Source organism: Hipposideros armiger, unplaced genomic scaffold (genome assembly GCF_001890085.2).
Source record: "Hipposideros armiger isolate ML-2016 unplaced genomic scaffold, ASM189008v1 scaffold_171, whole genome shotgun sequence".
Lineage (NCBI taxonomy): Eukaryota > Metazoa > Chordata > Mammalia > Chiroptera > Hipposideridae > Hipposideros > Hipposideros armiger.
Window position 1 is genome coordinate 1024219 of NW_017731521.1, and position 22719 is coordinate 1046937.

Sequence of the window (22719 nt, forward strand, 5' to 3'; positions counted from 1 at the left end):
TATACTTATCCCCAGACTCACTGAGCTGTATACATTAAATATAGACAGCTTTTTATATGTCAGTCATACCTCAAAAAAGTGGTTTAAGAAAAAAGTGTCATGGATACACCATAAATATTTATTGGTAGTTATGATTAATTATGTGATTAAATTATTCACCCAGTAAAAAAAAAAAAGACATCATGATCTTAAACGTACTTTATGACAAAATTCTACCTTTCAGTGAGCACCCCATCACCTTGCATATAGTAGGCTTGTAATATTACAATAGACATTAAAACAGTCCAAACGAAAAGAGTTTTTTAAATTATTCAAAAATATCTATGTTACTGAAAATTACAGAAGCAATGTAAACTGTTTTTAAAGAACAGTAACAACATGGGGAAATGTTTACACTAATTAATGTAAGATTTTATTTACATACGCAGAGGAAAAAAAGTCAAAATATATGAAACAAAATGTGAATAATGGTGTTATTTTAAAGAGTGCATACATGCATTAGTTTTATAAAGCAGAGCTCAAGTAAAATGAGGTACACATCAAGTTCAATAAGAACCAACTGTTTCCTTACTTCTTCCAAATTATTCCTTTCAACCAATTTCCATCTCAGTCGAGCTTTTAAGCTTTTCAGTGTCTTTTTAATGGACAGCAAGTAATCCAGGTTGGGACTTTTATCTAAACATTCCATAATCTGCTTCTTAAACTAAGAGAAAGAGTTATATTTTCAAAACACAGAAAACATAGTCACTTACTGTTTATTATTTCTCTATTAGGATTTAACTAGTATTTACTGAGTTCTGATTGAAATAAAAAAGTCTATAATTTTCAACAAGACAATTCTACCAATTGATTTCTTAATTACCATATTTCTATTTAGAAGAATATCAGTTCCAGCAATTAAAGTAGCAAAGGTAAAAGAAACATTTCAAGCTGATACATACAGTAAGGCATACTTTGCTAGAGAGGATGCAAAGTGGAATTTTTAGTAATGTAAATTGAAATTACCTTTCCCAAAAGTAGTTTGGTAATAATGTGTCAAGTTTTTAAAAATGTTCAATCCTTTTGACTTAGTAATTAATAATTTTTAGGACTCTATCTGGGGAAACAGACACACAAAATTATGTAGAAAGATTATGTACAATGTTATGGATGGTGAAAAAAGAAAAATTTGAGGGCTGGCTGAGTGGCACATTGGTTAAGAGCTGGCTTGGGACACCAGCTCTGAGCAGCAGGGCCCTGGTTCAGATCCCACATGGGCCAATGACACTGCGCCCTCTACAGCTAAGATAGTGAACAACAGCTCAACCTCAAGCTGGGCTGCCGTGAGTCACCAGCAATGGTGTAGGCTGCAGTGAAGCTGCAGTGGGCTGCCGTAAAGCTACTGTGAGTGGCTGGCAGCCAGCGTGAGCTGCCAAGAGCCACTGTTAGCAGTAATCCAGAGACCGGCGACCGATCTGCCTCATTCAGGAAGAGCGCAATGATAATACCAACATGGGCCAGTGAAGCAACATCTTCCATAACTAGACTAAAGAACAAAAGGACAGCAACTTGTCTGTTCCCCTCCCCCAATTCCCCAGTAAAATCTTTTTAAAAAAAAAATTTTTTGAGGTAACCTTAATGTCTGAACCAGAGAAAAGGTTAAATAATGTTGTACATCTATACAAGGGATGATGTCTTAGTCATTCAAAATGACTCATCACATGGGAAAATTGTTCATAATACACAGCTAAATGAAAACTTTCAAAATAGCTTACAAAATGATGTAATGCACTGTATGCATACATACATATAAGCCACCATCCAAAAAAGAAATACAGACATAGCTTATTTTATTGAGCTTCATTTTAGTGTACCTCACAGATATTGTGGGGTTTTGTATTGTTTTTGTTTGTTTGTTTTTGACAAATTGAAAGTGTAGGACAGGAGTCACCAAACTGCGGCTCGCGAGCCGCATCCAAAGAGCCACATGTGGCTCGCCAGCTGCAGTCTGCTGACCCCTGGTAGGGCAACACTGTTGAGCAAGTCTATCGGCGCCATTTTTCCGACAGCATTTGCTCACTTCTTGTCTCGGTCCCATTTTGGTAACTCTCACACTATCTCAAACTTTTCCATTATTATGATATTTGTTATGGTAATCTGTGATCAGTGATTTTTTATATTACCATTGTAATTGTTTGGGGGGAGCAATAAACCACACCCATATAAGACAGCAAACTTAATAAATGTTTGTTCTGACTGCTCCACTGATAGGCCATTCCCCCCATCTCTCTCCTTCCACTTGGGACTCCTACTCCCTGAGACACAGTAATATTGAAATTAGGGCAATTAATAATCCTATAGTGGCCTCTAAGTGTTCAGCTGAAAGGGTGTCACACATATCTCACTTAAAAGCTAGAAATGATTAAGGTTAGTGAAGAAGGCACGTTCTCGAAAGTTGAGACAGGCCAGAAGCTAGGCCTCTTACACCAGATAGCCAAGTAGTGAATACAAAAGAAAAGATTTTGAAGGAAATTAAGAGTACTACTCCAGTGAAAACACGAATAAGATAGCAAAACAGCCTTATTGTTACTCTGGAGAAAGTTTTAGTGTTCTGGATTAAAGATCAAACAAGCCACAACATTCCCTAAACCAAAACCTAACCCAGAGCAAGGCCCTAACGCGCTTCAATTCTATAACAGCTGAGAGAGGTGAAGAAGTCACAGAGTGCATTTAATTATATACAGGATAACAACGGCTATCGTGCTTTGTTAGCAATAACAAATAATTTACCTACACACTGGGTATTAAACTACTTGAGAAAAGTTTAAATCTTAAAAAATACAAAGCATCAATATATAAGACAAGTAAAATAAAGCATAATCCAACCTCAATACTGCTCTTGTGCTTGGATTGTACTGTGGCAATAAGCCTTTCCTCTGAATGGATCTTTTGCAGTATTTGACTATATGTATTTAAAATGATCTCGTTGTCTGCATCACCTTGCTCCTAAATGAAATCATGTACATGGAATTATACACAAAGGAGTATTCAAAATAGCTAAAACCTTCAATAACAATGGATAAACCTCAAAATGATACCTTTAACAAATTTCTATATCCATTTTGAAATATTTCTTCAACACAAATATTTTTCTAGACAAAAGATTGATGTCAAAGATGTTCATATGGGAAATTTTACTCCTACTGTATTATTATTCCTAGAGCTGTCTGGAGTAGAGGAATGTTCAAGAAAATCAGGGATACTGCTATGCTAATGTAAGAACTAAATATATAAAACTTCAACATTTAAAATTATTTTTAGAAATCATCTATTAACAACCACATCTAAAATCAAGTCTGACAAAACCATCTAAATAATAACTATTTGACCATAGGGAAATACAGTAATGCATATATATTTGTATGACCAATCTGAATAAAATCACAAAAGGCTAAAGAACATTATCACTGAGACTTTGGTAAGCAGCCTGAAAAATTGGAAGAGTCCCAGTGAACAATATTAACATTACGAAATACTCTTTTGAGGAACTACACTAATTTTTAACTTGACACAGCAACAGAGAATATACACAATAGAGAAAGGGATCTACTAATCAACCTTGTGTCTCTACTTCCAAAGCTCTCCCAAATTTTATTTCAAGTTTCCACAAACTCTAAAGAGTCTTTTCTTACAGTCATTGGGTATGATGAACTCAAGAATCAAATGATATAGAAAGCTGTTACGCTCAGATTAAGAGGAGTTTTCCTAAAATTAAACATTAGATTTTATTTATTTTTAATGTGAAATGTCCTATGAAAATACCTTCTGGTGGAAGACTGAGATTTTGCTTTGTGTTTGGATTAGAACTTGACAGTGTTATTTCAAATAGGCCTATAAGAGGCTAAGACCAGTCTTGATACTTTCTAACCAGCAAGAGAAACCACGCTGCTTCAAAGGAGGCAATAATCAAGAATATCAATACTCACAGTCAGAGAGAGCTCCAGCTCTTTGCAGACACTTGACTCAGTCTTCTCTAGGATTTCATCAATATTACCAATTGCGTCTTCAGAAGTCAGTGATTCTTCCACAGATAGATCAAAAACCTCATTTGCAAAAATAAAAATATGAAGTATCCCATTTAATTATTTCAATTAGTATTGTGTCCTTATACCTGGAGCAGAGCACTAGCCTACGCATTGGGCAATGTGGGGGAAACAAGAATACACAAGAAAGATACAGTACTTCCCTCATAAAACTTATGCACCAGGAAAAAAAAAAGGTACACACACATCACACACCTAAAAAAAACATGGATTTTTTTAAATGTACTTAGTGGTTAACAGAGGTGAGAGGATAAAACAGAGGAAAAGTATGGAAAAAAAAAACAGAGACAAGACCAGGAAGTTTTCTGGGAATATAGTAAAAGAAGCAGTCTGACTAAAAAACTGGTAAAGAACCTTGAATGCTCAGGTGGCATCTTTAAGTCTAAAAGGTAACAGGAAGGCAATGTTACCTCTTGAACAAGTTAAGTAACATGATTATACCTGGTATTTACTGATGACCTACAAGTATTTAGATATCTGGCGATTAAAAGTTAAACACTAAACTCAGGTGGCTCCATTTCATTAGGAAAAAAAAGGTATTTTCTATCAGGAAATAAACTTTACAATACGGTGTTAAATAGAAGAAAATCAGGGGCCCAAATTATAATACGGAACATAAAAGTTACAAGCAGTCATTTTGATTTCAGATATTCACATCTGTGATTAAGGAGATCTGGATTTGGGAAACAGCTGTGGAAATGAAACAACGGGGTAATTGATAATTAACCTGAACAGAAAGACAATTAAGATCAATAACCAAAAAAAGATAAAGAAATAACTTAGTTATGTTAATATATCCATAAGAAAGTACCAAAAATGAAGAGTTCCAGAAGTAGCTAGAAACTAAAGTTTTTTTTCCAAAACAAAGCTAGAAATGCACAGTTTGGAAATCATTCACACAGATAAATGACAACATGGGTGTCCTTGCCCTTGCTAAGGAAGTTGAAAAGCAGACAGAAAAACAGAATCGGTAATAAAATTAGCCTAAAATGTAATTAGAGTTCAGAGTATTTTATACAAAACAACATGCCCCCAAGCCTTTTGGAAAATTACATGCTGTTTTTATAATAATAAACAAGAACTAAAAAGAATGATATACAAAACATCTTTTCTAATATTTAATATCAACTGAGATTAATATTCTCCATTTATTTTAGATAACTTTAAGATATTTAAGGTATCTAAAACTTAAAAGACTTATTAAATACTGCCAATTAACATATAATTTTAAGCAAGACTAGTTAGCCAACTAATGTTAAAACATGTCTTGCTAAAAAAGAAATTTAAAAAAAGCTCTGCTATCCTCAAAAGCACAGGTATAAATACATACCTTTCTCTCTCCACTCTAGCTGTAAAAGACACACTACTTGTAATAAACTCCATTGATATTATCTTACACCTACAGCTTCATTGAAGTTGTTTTTATATATGTCCCAGAGACTATAAATATGTAAATTCCTCATTCCTCCATCCTGGCACATACATTCTCATTTATATTCATTCATTCTCATTCTCTCTCTGTCCTTCTCTCCCTCACAACTCCCCTCTCTCTCAGAAAAGAAGTAAATTACATTTGGGAATTTTTTTATTTAATCTCCTGGTTTATGCTATGACACCACTGGGCAAGAGCTCTTGTTACCTTCAAGCTGTTCTGGAACCATGCTACAAGACATTGTAGAGAAACCTCTGTTTCTCTTCTAACACTGATGAACTCCTCTCTTTTATCACACTTCCATTCGTAAAATTTCTTAAGTATGTCTTCAGAGTTTGTCCCGTTGTTGGCCTTTCCATATACTGCTTCTAAAGATGTTGACAAATCCTGCAGAGATATATTTTTGTTTATTAAAGTTTATTAAATTCATATTGGGATTCAGGCACTGTATTAGAATATAAGAAACAGAAAAGTAGCATGTTGAATCCCTATCCTTGAGAATTTTATAAATAAAACTTAGAATAATTAGACATTAAAGCATAAAACTACCTAGAAGCTGATTTATTTGAACTCCAATAGTAAAAGTTTATTAAGTAAACTAGGTTATAAATAGAAAGCTTTGTATTTTTAGGGTTTTATTGTTTTGTTTTTTTTAAAGATTTTATTGGGGAATTGGGGGAGGGAACAGCATTGGGGAATCAGGGAAGGGGAACAGACAAGTTGCTGTCCTTTTGCTCTTCACTCTAGTTGTGGAGGATGTCTCTTTACTGCCCATGTTGGTATGATCATTGCGCTCTTCCCGGGACAGGCAGTCGCTCGCTGGCCATTGGACGGCCGCTCAAGGCGGCTCACGGCAGCTCATGAAAGCTCACGCCAGCTGCTGGCCAGCCCCACTGCACCCTACGCCATTGCCGGTGACTCACGGCAGCCCAGCTCGAGGTCGAGCTGTTGCTCACTATCTTAGCTGTAGAGGGCGCAGCATCACTGGCCCTCATGTGGGATCTGAACCGGGGCCCTGCTGCTCAGAGCTGGTGTCCCAAGGCAGCTCTTAACCAACGCGCACCTGGGCCAGCCCCAGGTTTTTAAATAAATAGATATTACCTCTGTTCTCTGACTTTAAAGTTAGAATCACTACTGTTTTATCCTGACATGCAAGTTTCCAAGACCTACTGCTAAATGAAAATAAACTCCACACCAAAATATATAAATAATTCCAATTCAGGAAAGACACTAAACATATATATATATATATATATATATATATATATATATATATATATATATATATATAAACTTAAAAGCATTTTTAAAAGGACTAGATGAGACAAGAAGCCTGGTGGCTCTCCCCAGGAATCAAACTCTAGAAATGTCACAGAGACAAAAGGAAAACTTAATAGATCCCAGAAATTTTTATCACAAAACTCTAAGAAACCCTTGGACAGACAGAAAATAGTTGGTGCTTAGTGCTAAATACAGTCACTGTAAGTGGGAAAAGGCCTGTACACCTGTGAGAAAAGAGAACTTTCTTCATATGCCCTTCTCTCTCCTTCATATTGGGCAGGAAAGCCGCAGAGCAAGCAAGAGGCAATGAATGTACACAAGCACAGTATAGGGAAGCTAGGTGAGGCAAAAACTGATAGCCAGTACAGAAGAGCTGGCTGGGCCCTAAGCATCCTCTTTTCTTCTTTTTTCCCCTTAACACCTGGTAGCATTTACACCCAAGGGCGGTGGCCCCTGGAAAACAGCAGTGGCTGAGGTACAAGAACTGGGAGGTCCACTGGAGAGTAAGATCATCTAGAAGAGAAGCCAAAAGAAAGTAGAGCCCAGAGGGCAACCCTAGAAGCTCTGAGAAACAACCCCATCCTATTCCCTAAATCCACCTGAAGTCTTTCAAGTTATGGTCCAAGCTTTCACCCTTCCCTAGGCCGATCTACCACCCTATCTCATACCTACATAATAGCACAGAACTAAGATAGCTTATAGTTCTCCAAGGGTAAGACCTTGAGGGGAAGTACAGGGAAGGATGAAAAGTGTAACTAATATAAAGACTCTGAAAGAACTATAACAAACTAAGTAAGCCACCTTATAAAAAGGAAACAAAATCGGTGGCCTAAATAATAGTAATAACTCATAATAAGCATAACGAATGTTCTCAACAAAAACAAATAATATTGGGGGCCAGCTAAGTGGCGCATTGGTTGGGAGCTGGCTTGGGACGCCAGAAGGCCCCAGTTCGGATCCTACATATGAGGGACAGTGACACTGCCCTCTACAGCTAAGATGCTGAACAACAGCTCAACCTGGAGCTGGGCTGCCGTGAGTCGCCGGCAACGGCGTAGGCTGCAGTCCCTACTTCAGTGGGTTTGCCATGGGCTACCATGTGTGGCCGGCAGCCAGCGTGAGCGGCCAGCAGCCACCGTGAGCGGCCGTCCAGAAGCCAGTGACTGATCTGCCTCGCCCGGGAAGAGTGCAATGATGGTGCCAACTTGAGCCAGTGAAGCAACATCCTCCACAACTAGATGAAGAACAAAAGGACAGCAACTTGTCTGTTCCCCTTCCCCCAATTCCCCAGCACTGTTCCCTTCCCCCCAATACCCCAATAAAAAAAAAAAAGTTAGACGATCTGAACTTTTCACCAATTCATGGCCCTTTCATCATGACAATGTGCAAGCTCACACGGCACTGTCTGTGAGGAATTTTTTAGCCAGTAAATAAATAACTATATTGGAACACCCTCCCTACTCACCTGATCTGGCCCCCAATGACTTCTTTCTTAACCCCGAGATAAAGGAAATATTGAAAGGAAGACATTTTGATGATATTCAGGACATCAAGGATAATACGATGACAGCTCTGATAGCCATTCCAGAAAATTGCTTTGAAGGGTGGACTAGACGCTGGCATCATCAGTCCATAGCTTCCCAAGGGGAATACTTTAAAGGTGACCATAGTGATATTCAGCACTGAGGTATGCAGTACTTTTTCTAGGGTATGTTTACAAACTTAATTGTCCTACCTCATATAACAAAAATATCTCAAAACTCATTAACTCATTAGCCTAAAAACTGAGTAAAGATACAGAAGATTAAAATTTTAAAAAACAGCTATATATCAGAAACTGCACACTAGTAAAACCTAGAATATACTTTCTTTTTGAACTTATAAGGAAGTCATTAAAAAATCAACCATGTATTGTAGGCCACAAAAGAAGTCTCAATAAATGCAAAGGAAATCAGAAATCACAAAATTTAATTTCTTTGACCTTCATTACTGAAGTATATTTCTTAATTACTTGAAGAATATAAATAAAAATCAAACTATTTTTTCAGCAAAACAAAGAGAAGTTAAAGAATATTCTGGTTGGCTTAGGGGAATAGTAGAAAGGGAGACTAGCCAAACATGGCAAAAAGACTTTTAAGGGCCGGCCAAGTGAAGCGATGGTTAAGAACTGGCTCGGGACGCCAGAGGGCCCTGGTTCGGATCCCACATATGAGGGCCAGTGACACTGCCCTCCACAGCTAAGATGCTGAACAACAGCTCAACCAGGAGCTGGGCTGCCGTGAGTCGCCAGCAATGGTGTAGGCTGCAGCCCCTGTGGCAGTGGGTTGCCATGGGCTACCGAGTGTAGCCAGCAGCCAGCAGCCAGCATGAGTGGCCATCCAGAAGCCAGCAACTGATCTGCCTTGCCCGAGAAGAGCGCAATGATGGTGCCAACTTGGGCCAGTGAAGCAACGTCCTCCACAACTAGACTGAAGAACAAAAGGACAGCAACTTGTCTGTTCCCCTTCCCCCAATTCCCCAGCACTGTTCCCATCCCCCCAATTTCCCAATAAAAATCTTTAAAAAAAAAAAGACTTTTAAGATTAAACTTTAAAAACCGCTTTAAAAATATCTTGACTGCAGACCATTAACCTATGTTTACTAACAATTAATGAGAAGAAATAAACCTCTACAGGGTAAAGTAGAAGTTGCATTGTAGACAGGTAAATTCTTACTACACCCATGCCCTTTTATATGCAAGAATCTGGAAGAATTTATACTATTAATGCAATTCCATTTAAGAAACTGCTTCGAACCAGGGCTCTAATGGTTCCTGGACTATACACAGTACCATCAAAACGATGTCTTCATCCAGGTGGACAGAAAGAGACAGTGCCCAGATGTCCCTGAATATCCTTTTCTCCAACTCTCTAGCAAGCTCATTCTCTGTAGTCTAAAACAAGACAAGGATACCAGCCAACACAGCTACTACTCAACTTGGCACTAAAGATATGTAAAAGGTAGAAGACGTACAAGAGGGTCGTTATTTTCAAATGATATGACCACACAGAAAGCTCAAAGAATTATCAATAGGCAACTCAGAACTAAAAGCGAGTTCAGCAGAGTTGCCAGAGAGACATCAATATATAAAAATCAACAGTATTCCTGTACACCATCAAAAATAACTAAAAAATGGAAAGTAAGATAATATTCACAAAGCAACAAGTATAAATATCTTGGAGTTAAATGACAAAAAATCCATGAGGCCTTTTAGAGGAAAATTTTAAACATCATTAAAGGACATTCAAAAGGATCTGAGTAAGTAAATAGAAATATTATGTTACTAGGTGGACTAATAACACTGTCATGCTCATTCACTCCAAGTTAAGGTCTTTGCTGAGATAGCAGGATAAGGCTGAAGACAAGGTTCCACAACACCATATTGCTATCGTACTCCAGCCTCTGACCATGGATCTTGAAAGTCCTATAACTCAAGGATCAGAGTCCCTCTCCCTAACTCTGACAGGTAGCCTTATTGGATTTTCTGATAGAATATAATGGGCAACAGGGACTCACATACCTGCTACTGCTCCTGTCTCCATGAGTTTTCCCAATGAGTTGCTGCTCTAGCAAACCTGATGCATCTCACCATTTTACCTCATTTGCAGAATATACACATATATACATAAACATATTAAATATACCGGGGGTGCAAAAAAAGTACACATTTTAAGAGATGTTATATATGTATTACTTTTCGAAGATGAATTACGGTAGCAATGTGTAGTATGAGCTTTGCTCAAAAGATGGCGTTAACTGGGCCGGCCGAGTGGCGCGATGGTTAAGAACTGGCTTGTCACACCAGAGGACCCCAGTTCGGATCCCACATATGAGGGCCAGTGACACTGCCCTCTACAGCTAAGATGCTCAACAACAGCTCAACCTGGAGCTGAGCTGCCATGAGTCGCTGGCGACAGCGTGGGCTGCAGCCCCTGTGGTAGTGGGTTGCCATGGGCTACCGTGTGTAGCCAGCAGCCAGCGTGAGCAGCCAGCAGCCGCAGTGAGCAGCAGTCCAGAAGCCGGTGACTGATCTGCCTCACCCGGGAAGAGCACAATGATGGTGCCAACTTGGGCCAGTGAAGCAACGTCCTCCACAACTAGACTGAAGAACAAAACGACAGCAACTTGTCTGTTCCCCTTCCCCCAATTCCCCAGCACTGTTCCCACCCCCCTCAATTCCCCAATAAAAAATTAAAAAAAAAAAAAAGATGGCGTTAATCAAATGAATGCTAGTGTCATTCGTTGTATTACAATTTTAATAGTTTTCCTTTCTTAAAATGTATATATATATATATATATATATATATTGGCACCCTCTATATTAATATAAAATTTTAACTCCATTAAAAAGAAATGAGAATTCATCAAAGAGAAGAAAAGGTTTTGCAGCCATCAGTACTATCTGAAGTGTCAAGGTGAATGTTAACTTCACCTCTCAAATAATAAACATGTATATTTAATGTAATGTATATTTAGTATCTTTTTAAATTCCAACCTGCAATGTTTTCAAGCGTTTATTAAGAGGTAACTCATCTACTTCCATAATAAAAGTTTCTATTGCCATGTACAGCTTCTGTTGCACTTCATTTCTTTCAGCAATCAAAATATTCCCTTCATCCTGAAGGAAGGAAAAAAAAAGAATGACCATCATTAATATGTCACGTGTTTTTTTAACCTATTGACTTAAAAATAGTAAAATTCAACATTCTCCAAACACAGTAGCAATTAAGAGAAACACCTCTCCTTAGATAACCAAACTATGAGCTTTCTTTCTCTTAATCAGAAATAAGATATTTAAATTCAACAATCTTGCTCTGCTAATCTTTATTTTTTCCTATTATTTTTGCAATAATGAAATACTTGTTTTTCTTAAGAAAATTATACAAGTTCCTATTATTAATTACACACTGCCTCCCTCTTACTCCCATCCCACCCTCAATTATCCTTCTACTTATCCTTCAAGTTTCAATTAATCTCCATCAGGATAATACCTGCAACTTGCCCAGGAGGCTATGTTTGGAAACATATTATATAAAAGACATCCAAGAACCTTATGCATTACCTCTATTATAGTACTTGCAAAACTATATTGATACTATCTATTTATATATCCCTCCTATTCCCAAGAAAGATAGGATCATGTCTTAAACAAATGTATGTCTCCACTACCTATAACAGTGTCTGACACACACACACACACACACACACACACTTTAAAGCTTGAATTTTAGGATATTCTTTTAGGTAAAGCTCAACCAGACCATTTTATAACTGTAAAACAAAAGAAAAGAATATCTTTCACCAAAAATATACATAGTAATCAAGTTAAGAAACTGTGCAAAATACATAAATGAAAATAACAATAGTGAGACCTAAAATAACTACAATAAGGAAAAAAATAACTGGCAATTATGACTCTATATTTATAATCTATAATCTACTCTTCAGTCTATCAAGTAAACTTTAGAGCAATGAAGACTAAAAGTAAATCCTGAAACATCAAACAGCAGCAGAAACAAATATTTACTTCAAAAAATATTTTTTTACTAGACTACCAAGTCCTAGAGCATATTAAGCCCTTTCCCTCTCTGTCCTGAGTTATTTTTCCTGTGCTCAAACCACAAAAACAAAATAAAACAAAAAAAGCAGTTGTTTTTCATCTTATTACATAAAATACATTATAAAATATTTTCATGTTGGCAGTACAGTTTAAATGGAAATAAAATATATTTTGCAGTCAACCACGTCTAGATTCAAATTCCTTATTAACATTTAGAACTATGTAATCTTGAGCAATTTTCTTAAACCCTGTGGGCCTCAGTTTCCTCATTTATAAAATAGGAGCAAAAAATGCCCATTTTAAAAGTTAGTTTAAGAAAGTTTATAAAGTACCATAACACTGCCTGTGTTTCATAGAGATTCAAAAATTATTACTTCTGTCACTTTTTTTCGTCCATAATCAGAAGTGACCAATTAGGGTCTAATATGTAAAATAAACCAAATCTAATCATTCTCCCAATTAAAAATTCCTGACATTTCCAAAGGCCTATTTATCCTTTTCACTTTTCCCATTCAAAGCCAGTTAGGTTACCCACTAGACAAGCTAGGTATGATAGGGAATAAGACTTTCAGAGTACAATCCCCAGAGGCAGAAACCACTAATACTTAAGATGGGACAACACCAAATGCAAGTATAGAGCTCAAAGGTGCTATAGAAAGCTATGATTGTTGTGCCAAATATCTCTGGATGATAAACAAGAGTTCTGCTCAGCTCAATATGATTCACTAAAGAAAACTGCAGCTAAGAGCTCGCTCAAGGGTGCGCACTCTGAGCAATAGCGGTTCGATTCCCAGCCCGAGCTGAGCTGCAGCTGAGCTGCCACTGAGCTGCCACTAAGCTGCCAACAGGTGGCAGGATGGCTCAGCTAAAAAAAAAAAAGAAAGAAAGAAAAGAAATGAAAACTGCAAGAGGAAATAAATATACTTGTACCTACACTAATAAGGAATTCATATAAAATATTCTGTTCTTCATACCCCTTCCTTATCCACAAATAGCCACCTCTCAACAACAGGTGGCTTAAATACCACTGAATAATAAGGCAGAGTCCAATGATGCACCATAAAACATGCCCCTCAGACCAAAAGACAAGAACCACGTTAGCAGGTGTGGAAGCCATCCTGGCTTACAAGCCTCATGCCCTTCAAAAGCCAAAATCTCTTATAGGCATAGCTTACAGGGGCCCTCAGGGGGTATGCCCAGTTGTAAGGGTTCCACCAAGTATTTATAGTTTATAGTTCCTGCCAGTCCAGGTACAATTTATGAACAAGGGGTTTTCTGTACCTAAACAATGTTGCCTAGTTAACAGGATTGAAATATCATTTTATCAAATTACCGTATTTTGCCACGTATAATATGCACTTTTTTGCCCAAATATGAGGGGAAAATAAGGGTGTGTATTATACATGGGTAGTGCTAATTCTGTATCTTTATATAAATGTTTTTAATTATTTTATGCTTATGAGTTAAAAGTGTAACTCTAGAAATCAATAATGATATCCGTATGCAAAATAATAACCTGGAATACAATAATCGGTTTTCTTGAACTTAACGATGAACCAACGAAGAGTTCTTGGCCTTCTATGATGTGTAAATATTGTAAATTTGTCACCAGTAAATAAAATTTCTTGTACTTGTATCTGTTCTTGTGTTTTGTAATTGTTACATAAAATTTCTTGTACCATAATATGTTAAAAAATAAATGCTAAAATTCCTTTATAATACAAAAAAAAAACAAGTACCTAAATGTAAACAAATAAAAATTTGAATTAAAAAAAGAAAACCAAAGATTTTTTTTTGCCCTTAAAGTTTGGGCCAAAAACGTGGCTGTGCACTATACATGGCAAAATATGGTACCAAGGTAACAAAGAAAGGAAGTTAACCAAAGGTCAAATTCTCCTGCAACAGGGGCAAGATTTTGTTAACCCTTTATCCATAATCACTATTTATCGACCTTATCTTTCTTACAAGGCAATAAAAGGAATCAAATTATGAATATGAAGATACTGTAAAAGTTAGATATCATGCAAAATATCATTATAATATCTGCATTCTTTCTGCTTTCTTGAAAAGTAATATCTCCTTATGTTTTATCAACACATAAAGATCATAATAGAGAAAAATTCTTGACCCACCACATTTTCACAAGTTTTAATCTTCTCCTGAGCCAGAATGTATTCTGTCCAAATTATCTCTAGTCCATTCAAAGAAGCTGGGGTAGTAAAGCACTCTTCATCCAATACTTGGATAGCATCTGAAAGGTCATTTCCAAAACGAACACTTATGTTGCGACGTCTATTTTTTAAAAAGAGCAAAAAGTAAAAGATCAAGAAATTTCTAAGTTTGGTATGAGAAAAAGTTACACTTAAATAGCAATAGTCTAAAGTTACTATTTACAACACTGGCTATGAAGAGGTACTTTTAAAACCTTTATGTAAAATCATAAATAACTGACATAAACTTTTAATTAAAAAATACATTTGAGAAAAAAATTAAATATTTTTTTAATCTTTATATAAAAAGACAACTTCCAAAGTCTGCAGAATTTAAATGATTATCAAATGGAGCTTCAATTCCAGTCTACAATTAGGTTTGTAAATACTTTTATAAAAATTTTAGACTTAACTAATCTTGCTACCAAGACTATAGGAACATAACCCTTGACCCTAATAAACAGACTAGCATTTGCAGAGTTTTGAAAAGAAATTTAAAAGTTTTTGAAAAAAAGCAATCAGAGAGGCAGGCCAACTAGCAAAACCAACAAGGCCCATCTGTATTTTTTTTCTAGCTTCCAACTAGACTGCCTCCATTCTAGAAGCACATTTTTCCTCAATTATGGATTAAAATATATTGGATTGTTTTTGTCCAAAGTCTCTCACAGCTTTGCCAGTGTAACCACTTAATTTTTGGTAGTTCATTAAAAGTTGATGAGGCTCTAGAGGGACCAAAATATTCAAACTATTTATACACTTATAAACCAGATGCCATTTGATGGATTTATACTGGAGAATATAAATTTCCACTGGACAAAATACCAACATGCAATATTCATTCAGGGCAACATCTCTTAGGGTTTCAAAGCACATGGGAAAATTACTTACTGGTTTAAGTTCTGTGTGTAGCATGAAAAGGGAACTAGGTAGATTTGAGAACTATTTTTCTCCACATTCCAAGAAAGGGTGACAAATTATCCCTAACCAACAATAAAGCAATCCTCTCTTAAAATAAATTACCTACATAATTCACATACAGAGTCTGAGAAATGCTGAAAAACTCTGCACAAGACTTGCTAACCTATTTCCTTTCTTCTGACTCCATGAAGACCTTTTTTTTTTCTTTAGACAGAGTAGTAATTTAGATTACTGAAATCTTTAGTTTCAGTATAGGTCTGAAAATAACATCAAGCAAAGCAACAAGATATAGTAGTTTCCCACCAAATTACCACTTAGAAGTGATTTTTTAATTTCACTCTCATGGATGACTTTAGGACAATATAACAATTAGTAGTAACAACAGAGCACTGACAAAACCACTACAAAATTTGTCTCCGAAGTAACTATTTTAAGTTTTTCTCTTTAAAGTCATAAAAATACAAAGATTAAGTTTCAAAGCAAAATTAGTGGGCATGCAATTTAAACAAAACACCAACAAATTAGCAATTATTTTGAATTATCCATATTACCCAAAGCAATGCACAGATTTAATGCAATCCCCATAAAAATCCCAATGGCATTTTTTTTAAAAATTCATCAAATTTGTATGCATCACAAAAGACCCTGCATAGCCAAAGCAATCCTAAGAAAAAAACACAAGGTTCAAGGTATCATGCTCCCTAACTTCAATTTATACTACAAACCAACAATAATCAAAACAGCATGATATTAGCAGAAAAACAGACACACAGACCAATAGAACAGAACTGAGAATACAGAAATAAACCCACATATATACGATGTCTGACAAGTATGCAAACTTGCACCCTGCGCTTACATTGGCAGCACTCTACCAACAGCTCCATAAGGTTTCATAACCTTGGTATATCAGTGTCTCACAGCTGTGTTACTGTCGATGTGTGGCGGTATCTCACTGAGTGGAGTTCATTATTGTTGTTGAGGTGTTTTGTGTTTTTTTTTTTTTTACCATCTTGAGAATGTCTGAGCTTGAATTAGAGCAACGAACAAACATTAAATTTCTTGTTAAACTTGGCAAGAGTGGAAGTGAAATCAGGGACATGTTAGTCCAAGTTTATGGGGATAATGCCATGAAGAAAATGGCAGTGTACAAATAAATTGTTTTTCTGAGGGAAGTTTTTCTGTGTCACTGATGAAGAGAGGTCAGGGTGTCCAAGAATGAGCAGAATTGACAAAAACATTGCAAAAATGTGTCGAATTGTACATCAAAATCATCAGCTGACTGTGAGAAACATAGCAGACCAAGTAAACGTCGACAGAGAAACAGTTAGGAAAATCTTAACTGAAAATCTTGGCATGAGAAAGATGTGTGTGAAAATGGTCCAGAAGGAGCTCTTGCATCACGACAATGTACCAGCTCACACAGCACTGTCTGTGAGGGAATTTTTAGCCAGGAAACAAATAACTGTATTGGAACACCCTCTCTACTCACCTAATCTGATCCCGAATGACTTCTTTCTTTACCCGAAGATGAAGGAAATATTGAAAGGAAGACATTTTGATGACATTCAGGACATCAAGGGTAATAGGATGACAACTCTGATGGCCATTCCAGAAAAAGAGTTCCAAAATTGTTTTGAAGGGTGAACAAGGCACTGGTGTCAGTGCATAACTTTCCAAGGGGAGTACTTCCAAGGTGACAGACAGTAATGATATTCAGCAATGAGGTATGTAGCACTTTTTCTAAGATGAGTTCTCGAACTTAATTGTCAGACCTCATATGGAGAGATATTTTGACAAAGGAGCCAAAAAACATACAACGGAGAAAAGAAATCCTCTTCAATAAATGGTGCTGGGAAAATTGGAAAGTCACATGCAAAAGAATGACACTAGACTGCTATCACTATACACCAAAATTAACTCAAAATGGATCAAAGACCTAAACGTAAGACCTGAAACAAGAAATTGCACAGAAAAAAGCATAGGTACTAAACTTATGGGCTTTGAATTCAGAGAGGATTTTATGAATTTGACCTCAAAGGCAAAGGAAGTGAAAGCAAAAATAAGTGAATAAGAATATATCAAATTAAAAAGCTTCTACATAGCAAAAGAAATCATCAACAAAACAAAGAGGCAACCAGCTGAAGAGGAAAAGATATTTGCAAACACCACCTCCGATAAGGGACTAATATCCAAAATATATAAAGAACTCACACCACTCAACAAAAGAAACAAACAAAACAATCCCATTAAAAACCGGGCAGATGACCTCAACAGTCACTTCTCCCAAGAAGACAAACAAATAGCCAACAGGTATATGAAAAGATGCTCAAATTCACTAGCTATAAGGAAATACAAATCAAAACTGCAATGAGATACCACATCACACCTGTTAGGATGGCTATTATCAAGAAGACAAGTAATAACAAGTGTTAGAGACATTGTGGAGAAAAGGGAACCCTTGTGCATTGTTGGTGGGAATGCAAATTGGTACAGTCACTTTGGAAAACAGTATGGAGCTTCCTCAAAAAATTAAGAATAGAATTACCATATAACCCAGCAAGCCCTCTTCTGGGTATCTACCCAAAAAATCTGAAAACATTTATCCATAAAGATATATGTACCCCTATGTTCACTGCAGCATTATTCACAGTGGTCAAGACATAGAAACAACCAAAGTGTCCTTCGATAGATGACTGGATAAAGAAGATATGGTACATATATACAATGGATTATTACTCAGCCACAAGAAAAGATGAAATATTGCCATTTGCGACAACAGATTGTCATGCTAAGCAAAATAAGCCTGACAGAAAAAGTCAAGAACCACATGACTTCACTCATATGTGGGAAAGAAGACTGAAAGAAACAAACAAACAAATAAAAAAAAAATCAGACACAGACAAGTTTAATGGTTACCAGAGGGTAAGGTGGGGTATGGTAGAAGAGGGGAAAGGGAGTCAAATATATGGTTATGGAAAGAGAACTGACTCTGGGTGGTGAACACACAATGCAATATACGAAGGTTGAACAATTAAGTTCGTAAACTCATCCTAGAAAAAGTGCTCCATACCTCATTGCTGAGTATCACTGCAGTCACCTTTGAAATACTACTCCCCTTGGGAAGCTATGCACTGACACCAGAGCCTAGTCCATCCTTCAGAACAATTTTGGAACTCTTTTTCTGGAATGGCCATCAGAGCTGTCGTCTTATTACCTTGAGGTCCTGAATGTCATCAAAATGTCTTCCTTTCAATATTTCCTTTATCTTCAGGTAAAGAAAGAAGTCACTGGGGGCCAGATCAGGTGAGTAGAGAGGGTGTTTCAATACAGTTATTTGTTTACTGGCTAAAAACTCCCTCACAGGCAGTGCCGTGTGAGCTGGTACATTGTCATGATACAACAGCTATGATTTGTTGGCCAAAAGTTCAGGTCTTCTAACTTTTTCACACAGCCTTTTCAGCACTTCCAAATAGTAAACTTGCTTAACTATTTGTCCAGATGGTACATATTCATAATGAATAATCCCTCTGATATCAAAAAAGGTTAGCAACATTGTTGCAACAAGTTCATAAGCTTGTCAGACCTCGTATACATGATGTATTAAAGAACTGTACACTTGAAAGCTTTACTAACCAATGTCACCCCAATAAATTTAATAATTTTTTTAATTTAAAAAAGACAACAGAAAAAATTTTAGATAAGTAAATAAGTTATCCTTCTCAAAAATAGGCTTTTACCTACCTAATTTCTTTCAATATTTCAACCTTAGCTGCCAAATTTTTCATTCTGGTACCTACACAAGTCTTCAGAGTGCTTTCTAAATGTTCAGTCAAATTCATGGTAGTTGCTTTCTCTTGCTGAAACAAAGAACAAACACATCCTAGTGAAGCCCCAATAGGAAACTATTTCTACTGTTAAATTATTTTTAGGAATAATTTAAAATTTAAAGGTTAAAAAATGTTAAGCTACAGGATAACAAACACTGATTTCCCTACTAGTTGGGATCTGAAAAAAACAATCTATTCCAGTCTTCTGCCTTCACACAGATTAGAGACTCTTATATTTCATCATCATAAGAAGCCAAACAGAAACAAAATTTCACATACTATGTGTTTTAATAGATTTTTTAAAAGATAAATGAAAAGATCCTCACAGAAACCAAATGATTATCAGTGACAATTTCTGATAAAGTCTTATGTCATTTTGCATTACAAAAGAATCAAAACATCATTTCCTTGACCCAAGCTACATACACTAAACTCCTGATTCAAAGTGGTATCTCAAATATTGATGTATGTCTACCATGATTATCCAAAATAATGTATAGACTAGTAATATGAACAAAGACCTGGTAATTTTATTCCAATTATACTACAAACCAGGTATTACACAATTAAACACAGAACTTTTAATAAACAACATCCTCTCTAGTCCTTACCGTCTCTCCCATCCTTCACTTAGAGAACCAGCATGTACTGAATGCTTAACAGGAAGCTACACTCACATATGCTCATGCCCTTCCACTCCCATTTTTCAGTACAGTGACCATGAAGAATCAGTGATATTTCTTCTTAAATCTGTTTATATCCATTGTAATTGTTAAAATAATTATTCTAAAACTTACATAAATCTAAAATACAGGAGTGGGAAAATAAAAAGTCGTTGAATCTTTGAAAATGTGTTAAAGGCTTTGAAGAGACTCCGTAAAAGCAAATTTTTAATACAAATTGCTAAGGAATTACATGTGGATGAGAACTATAAAACACTGAGGAAAAGAATCATTTAAATCTAAAATAATCGTGAGGGGCCACTGGAGTGGCTCAGTTGGTTAAGAGTTCACTCAAAGGGCTAACCAAGTGGCCCGTTGGTTAAGAGCTGGCTTAGGACGCCTGAGGGCCCCGGTTCGGACCCCACATGAGGGTCAGTGACACTGCCCTCTATAGCTAAGATGCTGAACAACAGCTCAACCTGAAGCTGGGCTGCCGTGAGTCATCGGCGATGGCATGGGCTGCAGCCCCTGCTGCAGTGGGTAGCCATGGGCTACCGTATGTAGCCAGCAGCCAGCGTGAGCGGCCAGCAGCTGCTGTGAGTGGCCGTCCAGAAGCCAGCAATTGATCTGCCTTGCCGGGGAAGAGCACAATGATGGTGCCAGCTTGGGCCAGTGAAGCAACGTCCTCCACAACTAGACAAGAAAAGGACAGCAACTTGTCTGTTCCCCTTCCCCCCGTTCCCCAGCTCTGTTTCCATCCCCCAATTCCCCAATAAAAAAAAAAGAGTTCACTCAAGATTTTGAGCTCTGAGTAACAGCAGTTCGAGTCCCGGCCCGTGCTGAGCTGCGGCTGAGCTGCCAACAGGTGGCAGGATGGCTCACCTTAAAAAAAAAACATGTGCTTAAAATAATTGTGAACAGAAAGGTCTAAGATGGGTGGATTAGGTAAACGCTATACCTACTGAAATCGCAGGATCACAACAAAATTACAAATAAATTATAGAACAATCAACCTCAAGAATCATCTGAAGTCTAGCTGAACAGAACTCCCATAACTAAGGATCTAAGGAAGAGGCCACATTGAGACTGGTATGAGGGGCAGAGATGTGAACGGGCTAACCCCAAATCCACAGATAGTGGTTGAACACTGGGAGAGACACCTCCTCGGCAGAGAGCCCCCAAAAAAGGGAGGGGTCCCAGCCCCACACTGGATCCCCCAGCCCAGGAGTCCTGTGCCAGGTACAGGAATTCCCACAACATCAGTCAATCCCAGCCACTGACACGCCAAAAGTAATCAAGGCTCAACTATAACAGGAGAATATACACTCAAGGGACACTCCTGGAACACATGTACAGGAGATCAGAGAGACTGCACCACTGGACCACACAGGACACATACTGCATAAGGCCACCTAGCAAACACTGAGAGACATAGGAGATCTGCCTAATACAGAGAAGCAGCCAGAATGTGGAAACAAAAAAATATGTCCCAAACAAAAGAACAGGAGAAACATTCAGAAATAAAACTAAATGAAATGAGGCAACCAACGTACCAGAGAGTTTAAAACATTGATTACAAGAATGATTAAGGAATTTAGTGAAAATTTCAACAAAGAGATAGCAAACATAAAGAAGGACATAGAAACCCATAAAAAAGAACCAGTCAGAAATACTTTTAAAGAATACAATAACTGAAATGAAGAATACACTAGAAGGAATCAATAGCAGATTAGATGAAGCAGAGGATCAAATCAGCAATTTAGAAGACAAGGTAGCAGAACACATCCAATCAGAACAACAAAAAGAAAAAAGAATAAAAAACAATGAAGATAGTTTAGGGGACCTGTGGGACAACAACAAATGCAACAACATTCGCATCACAGGAGTACCAGAAGGAGAAGAGAGGGAGCAAGGGATCAAGAACCTATTTGAAGGGATAATGATTGAAAACTTCCCTAACCTGGTAAAGTAAATTGACATACAAGCCCAGGAAACACAAAGAGTCCCAAACAAGATGAACCCAAACAGGCCCACACCAAGACATATCATAGTTAAAATGGCAAAGTTTAAAGATAAAGAGAGAATCCTAAAAGCAGCAAAAGACAACTAGTTACTTACAAGGGAGCTCCCATAAGACTACCAGATTTTTTAACAAAAACTGCAGGCCAAAAGGGATTGGCAGAAAATATTCAAAGTGATGAAAAACAAAGGCCTACAACTGAGACTACTCTATCCAGCAAGGTTTTCATTTAAAATTGAAGAAGAGATAAAGAACTTCCCAGACAAGAAAAAGCTAAAGGAATTCATGACAACCAAGGCAGTATTACAAGAAATGTTAAAAAGACTCCTTAAAGCAGAAGAAAGGAGAAAATAAATGATCAAAAATATGAATAAAATGGCAATTACTATGTACCTATCAATAATCACTTTAAATGTAAGTAAATTAAATGCTCCAATTAAAAAACATAAGGTAGCTGAATGGTTAAGAAAACAAGACCCACACATATGTTATCTACAACAGACCCACCTCAGATCAAAAGACACACATAAACTGAAAGTAAAGGATGGAAAAAGAAATTTCACACAAATAGAAATGAGAACAAAGCTGAGTAGCAATACTTATATAGGACAAAATAGACTTTAAAACAAAGGCTACAATAAAAGACAAAGAAGGGGCCGGCCGAGTGGCGCGATGGTTAAGAACT

At 36.9% G+C, this 22719-nt stretch overlaps 1 protein-coding gene across 1 annotated transcript in view; it reads right to left on the bottom strand.

The window, feature by feature from the left end:
• STK31 (serine/threonine kinase 31) overlaps window positions 1-22719 on the bottom strand; it is an 82024-nt gene that overhangs the window by 27196 nt on the left and 32109 nt on the right. The window contains exons 9-15 of the mRNA XM_019651992.1: window positions 19267-19382; window positions 14527-14686; window positions 11330-11452; window positions 5722-5901; window positions 3966-4082; window positions 2866-2985; window positions 572-703 (exon numbers count right to left, since the gene is read on the bottom strand). Coding sequence (XP_019507537.1) covers window positions 572-703; window positions 2866-2985; window positions 3966-4082; window positions 5722-5901; window positions 11330-11452; window positions 14527-14686; window positions 19267-19382 — 948 coding nt within the window. The remainder of the gene's footprint in view (window positions 1-571; window positions 704-2865; window positions 2986-3965; window positions 4083-5721; window positions 5902-11329; window positions 11453-14526; window positions 14687-19266; window positions 19383-22719) is intronic.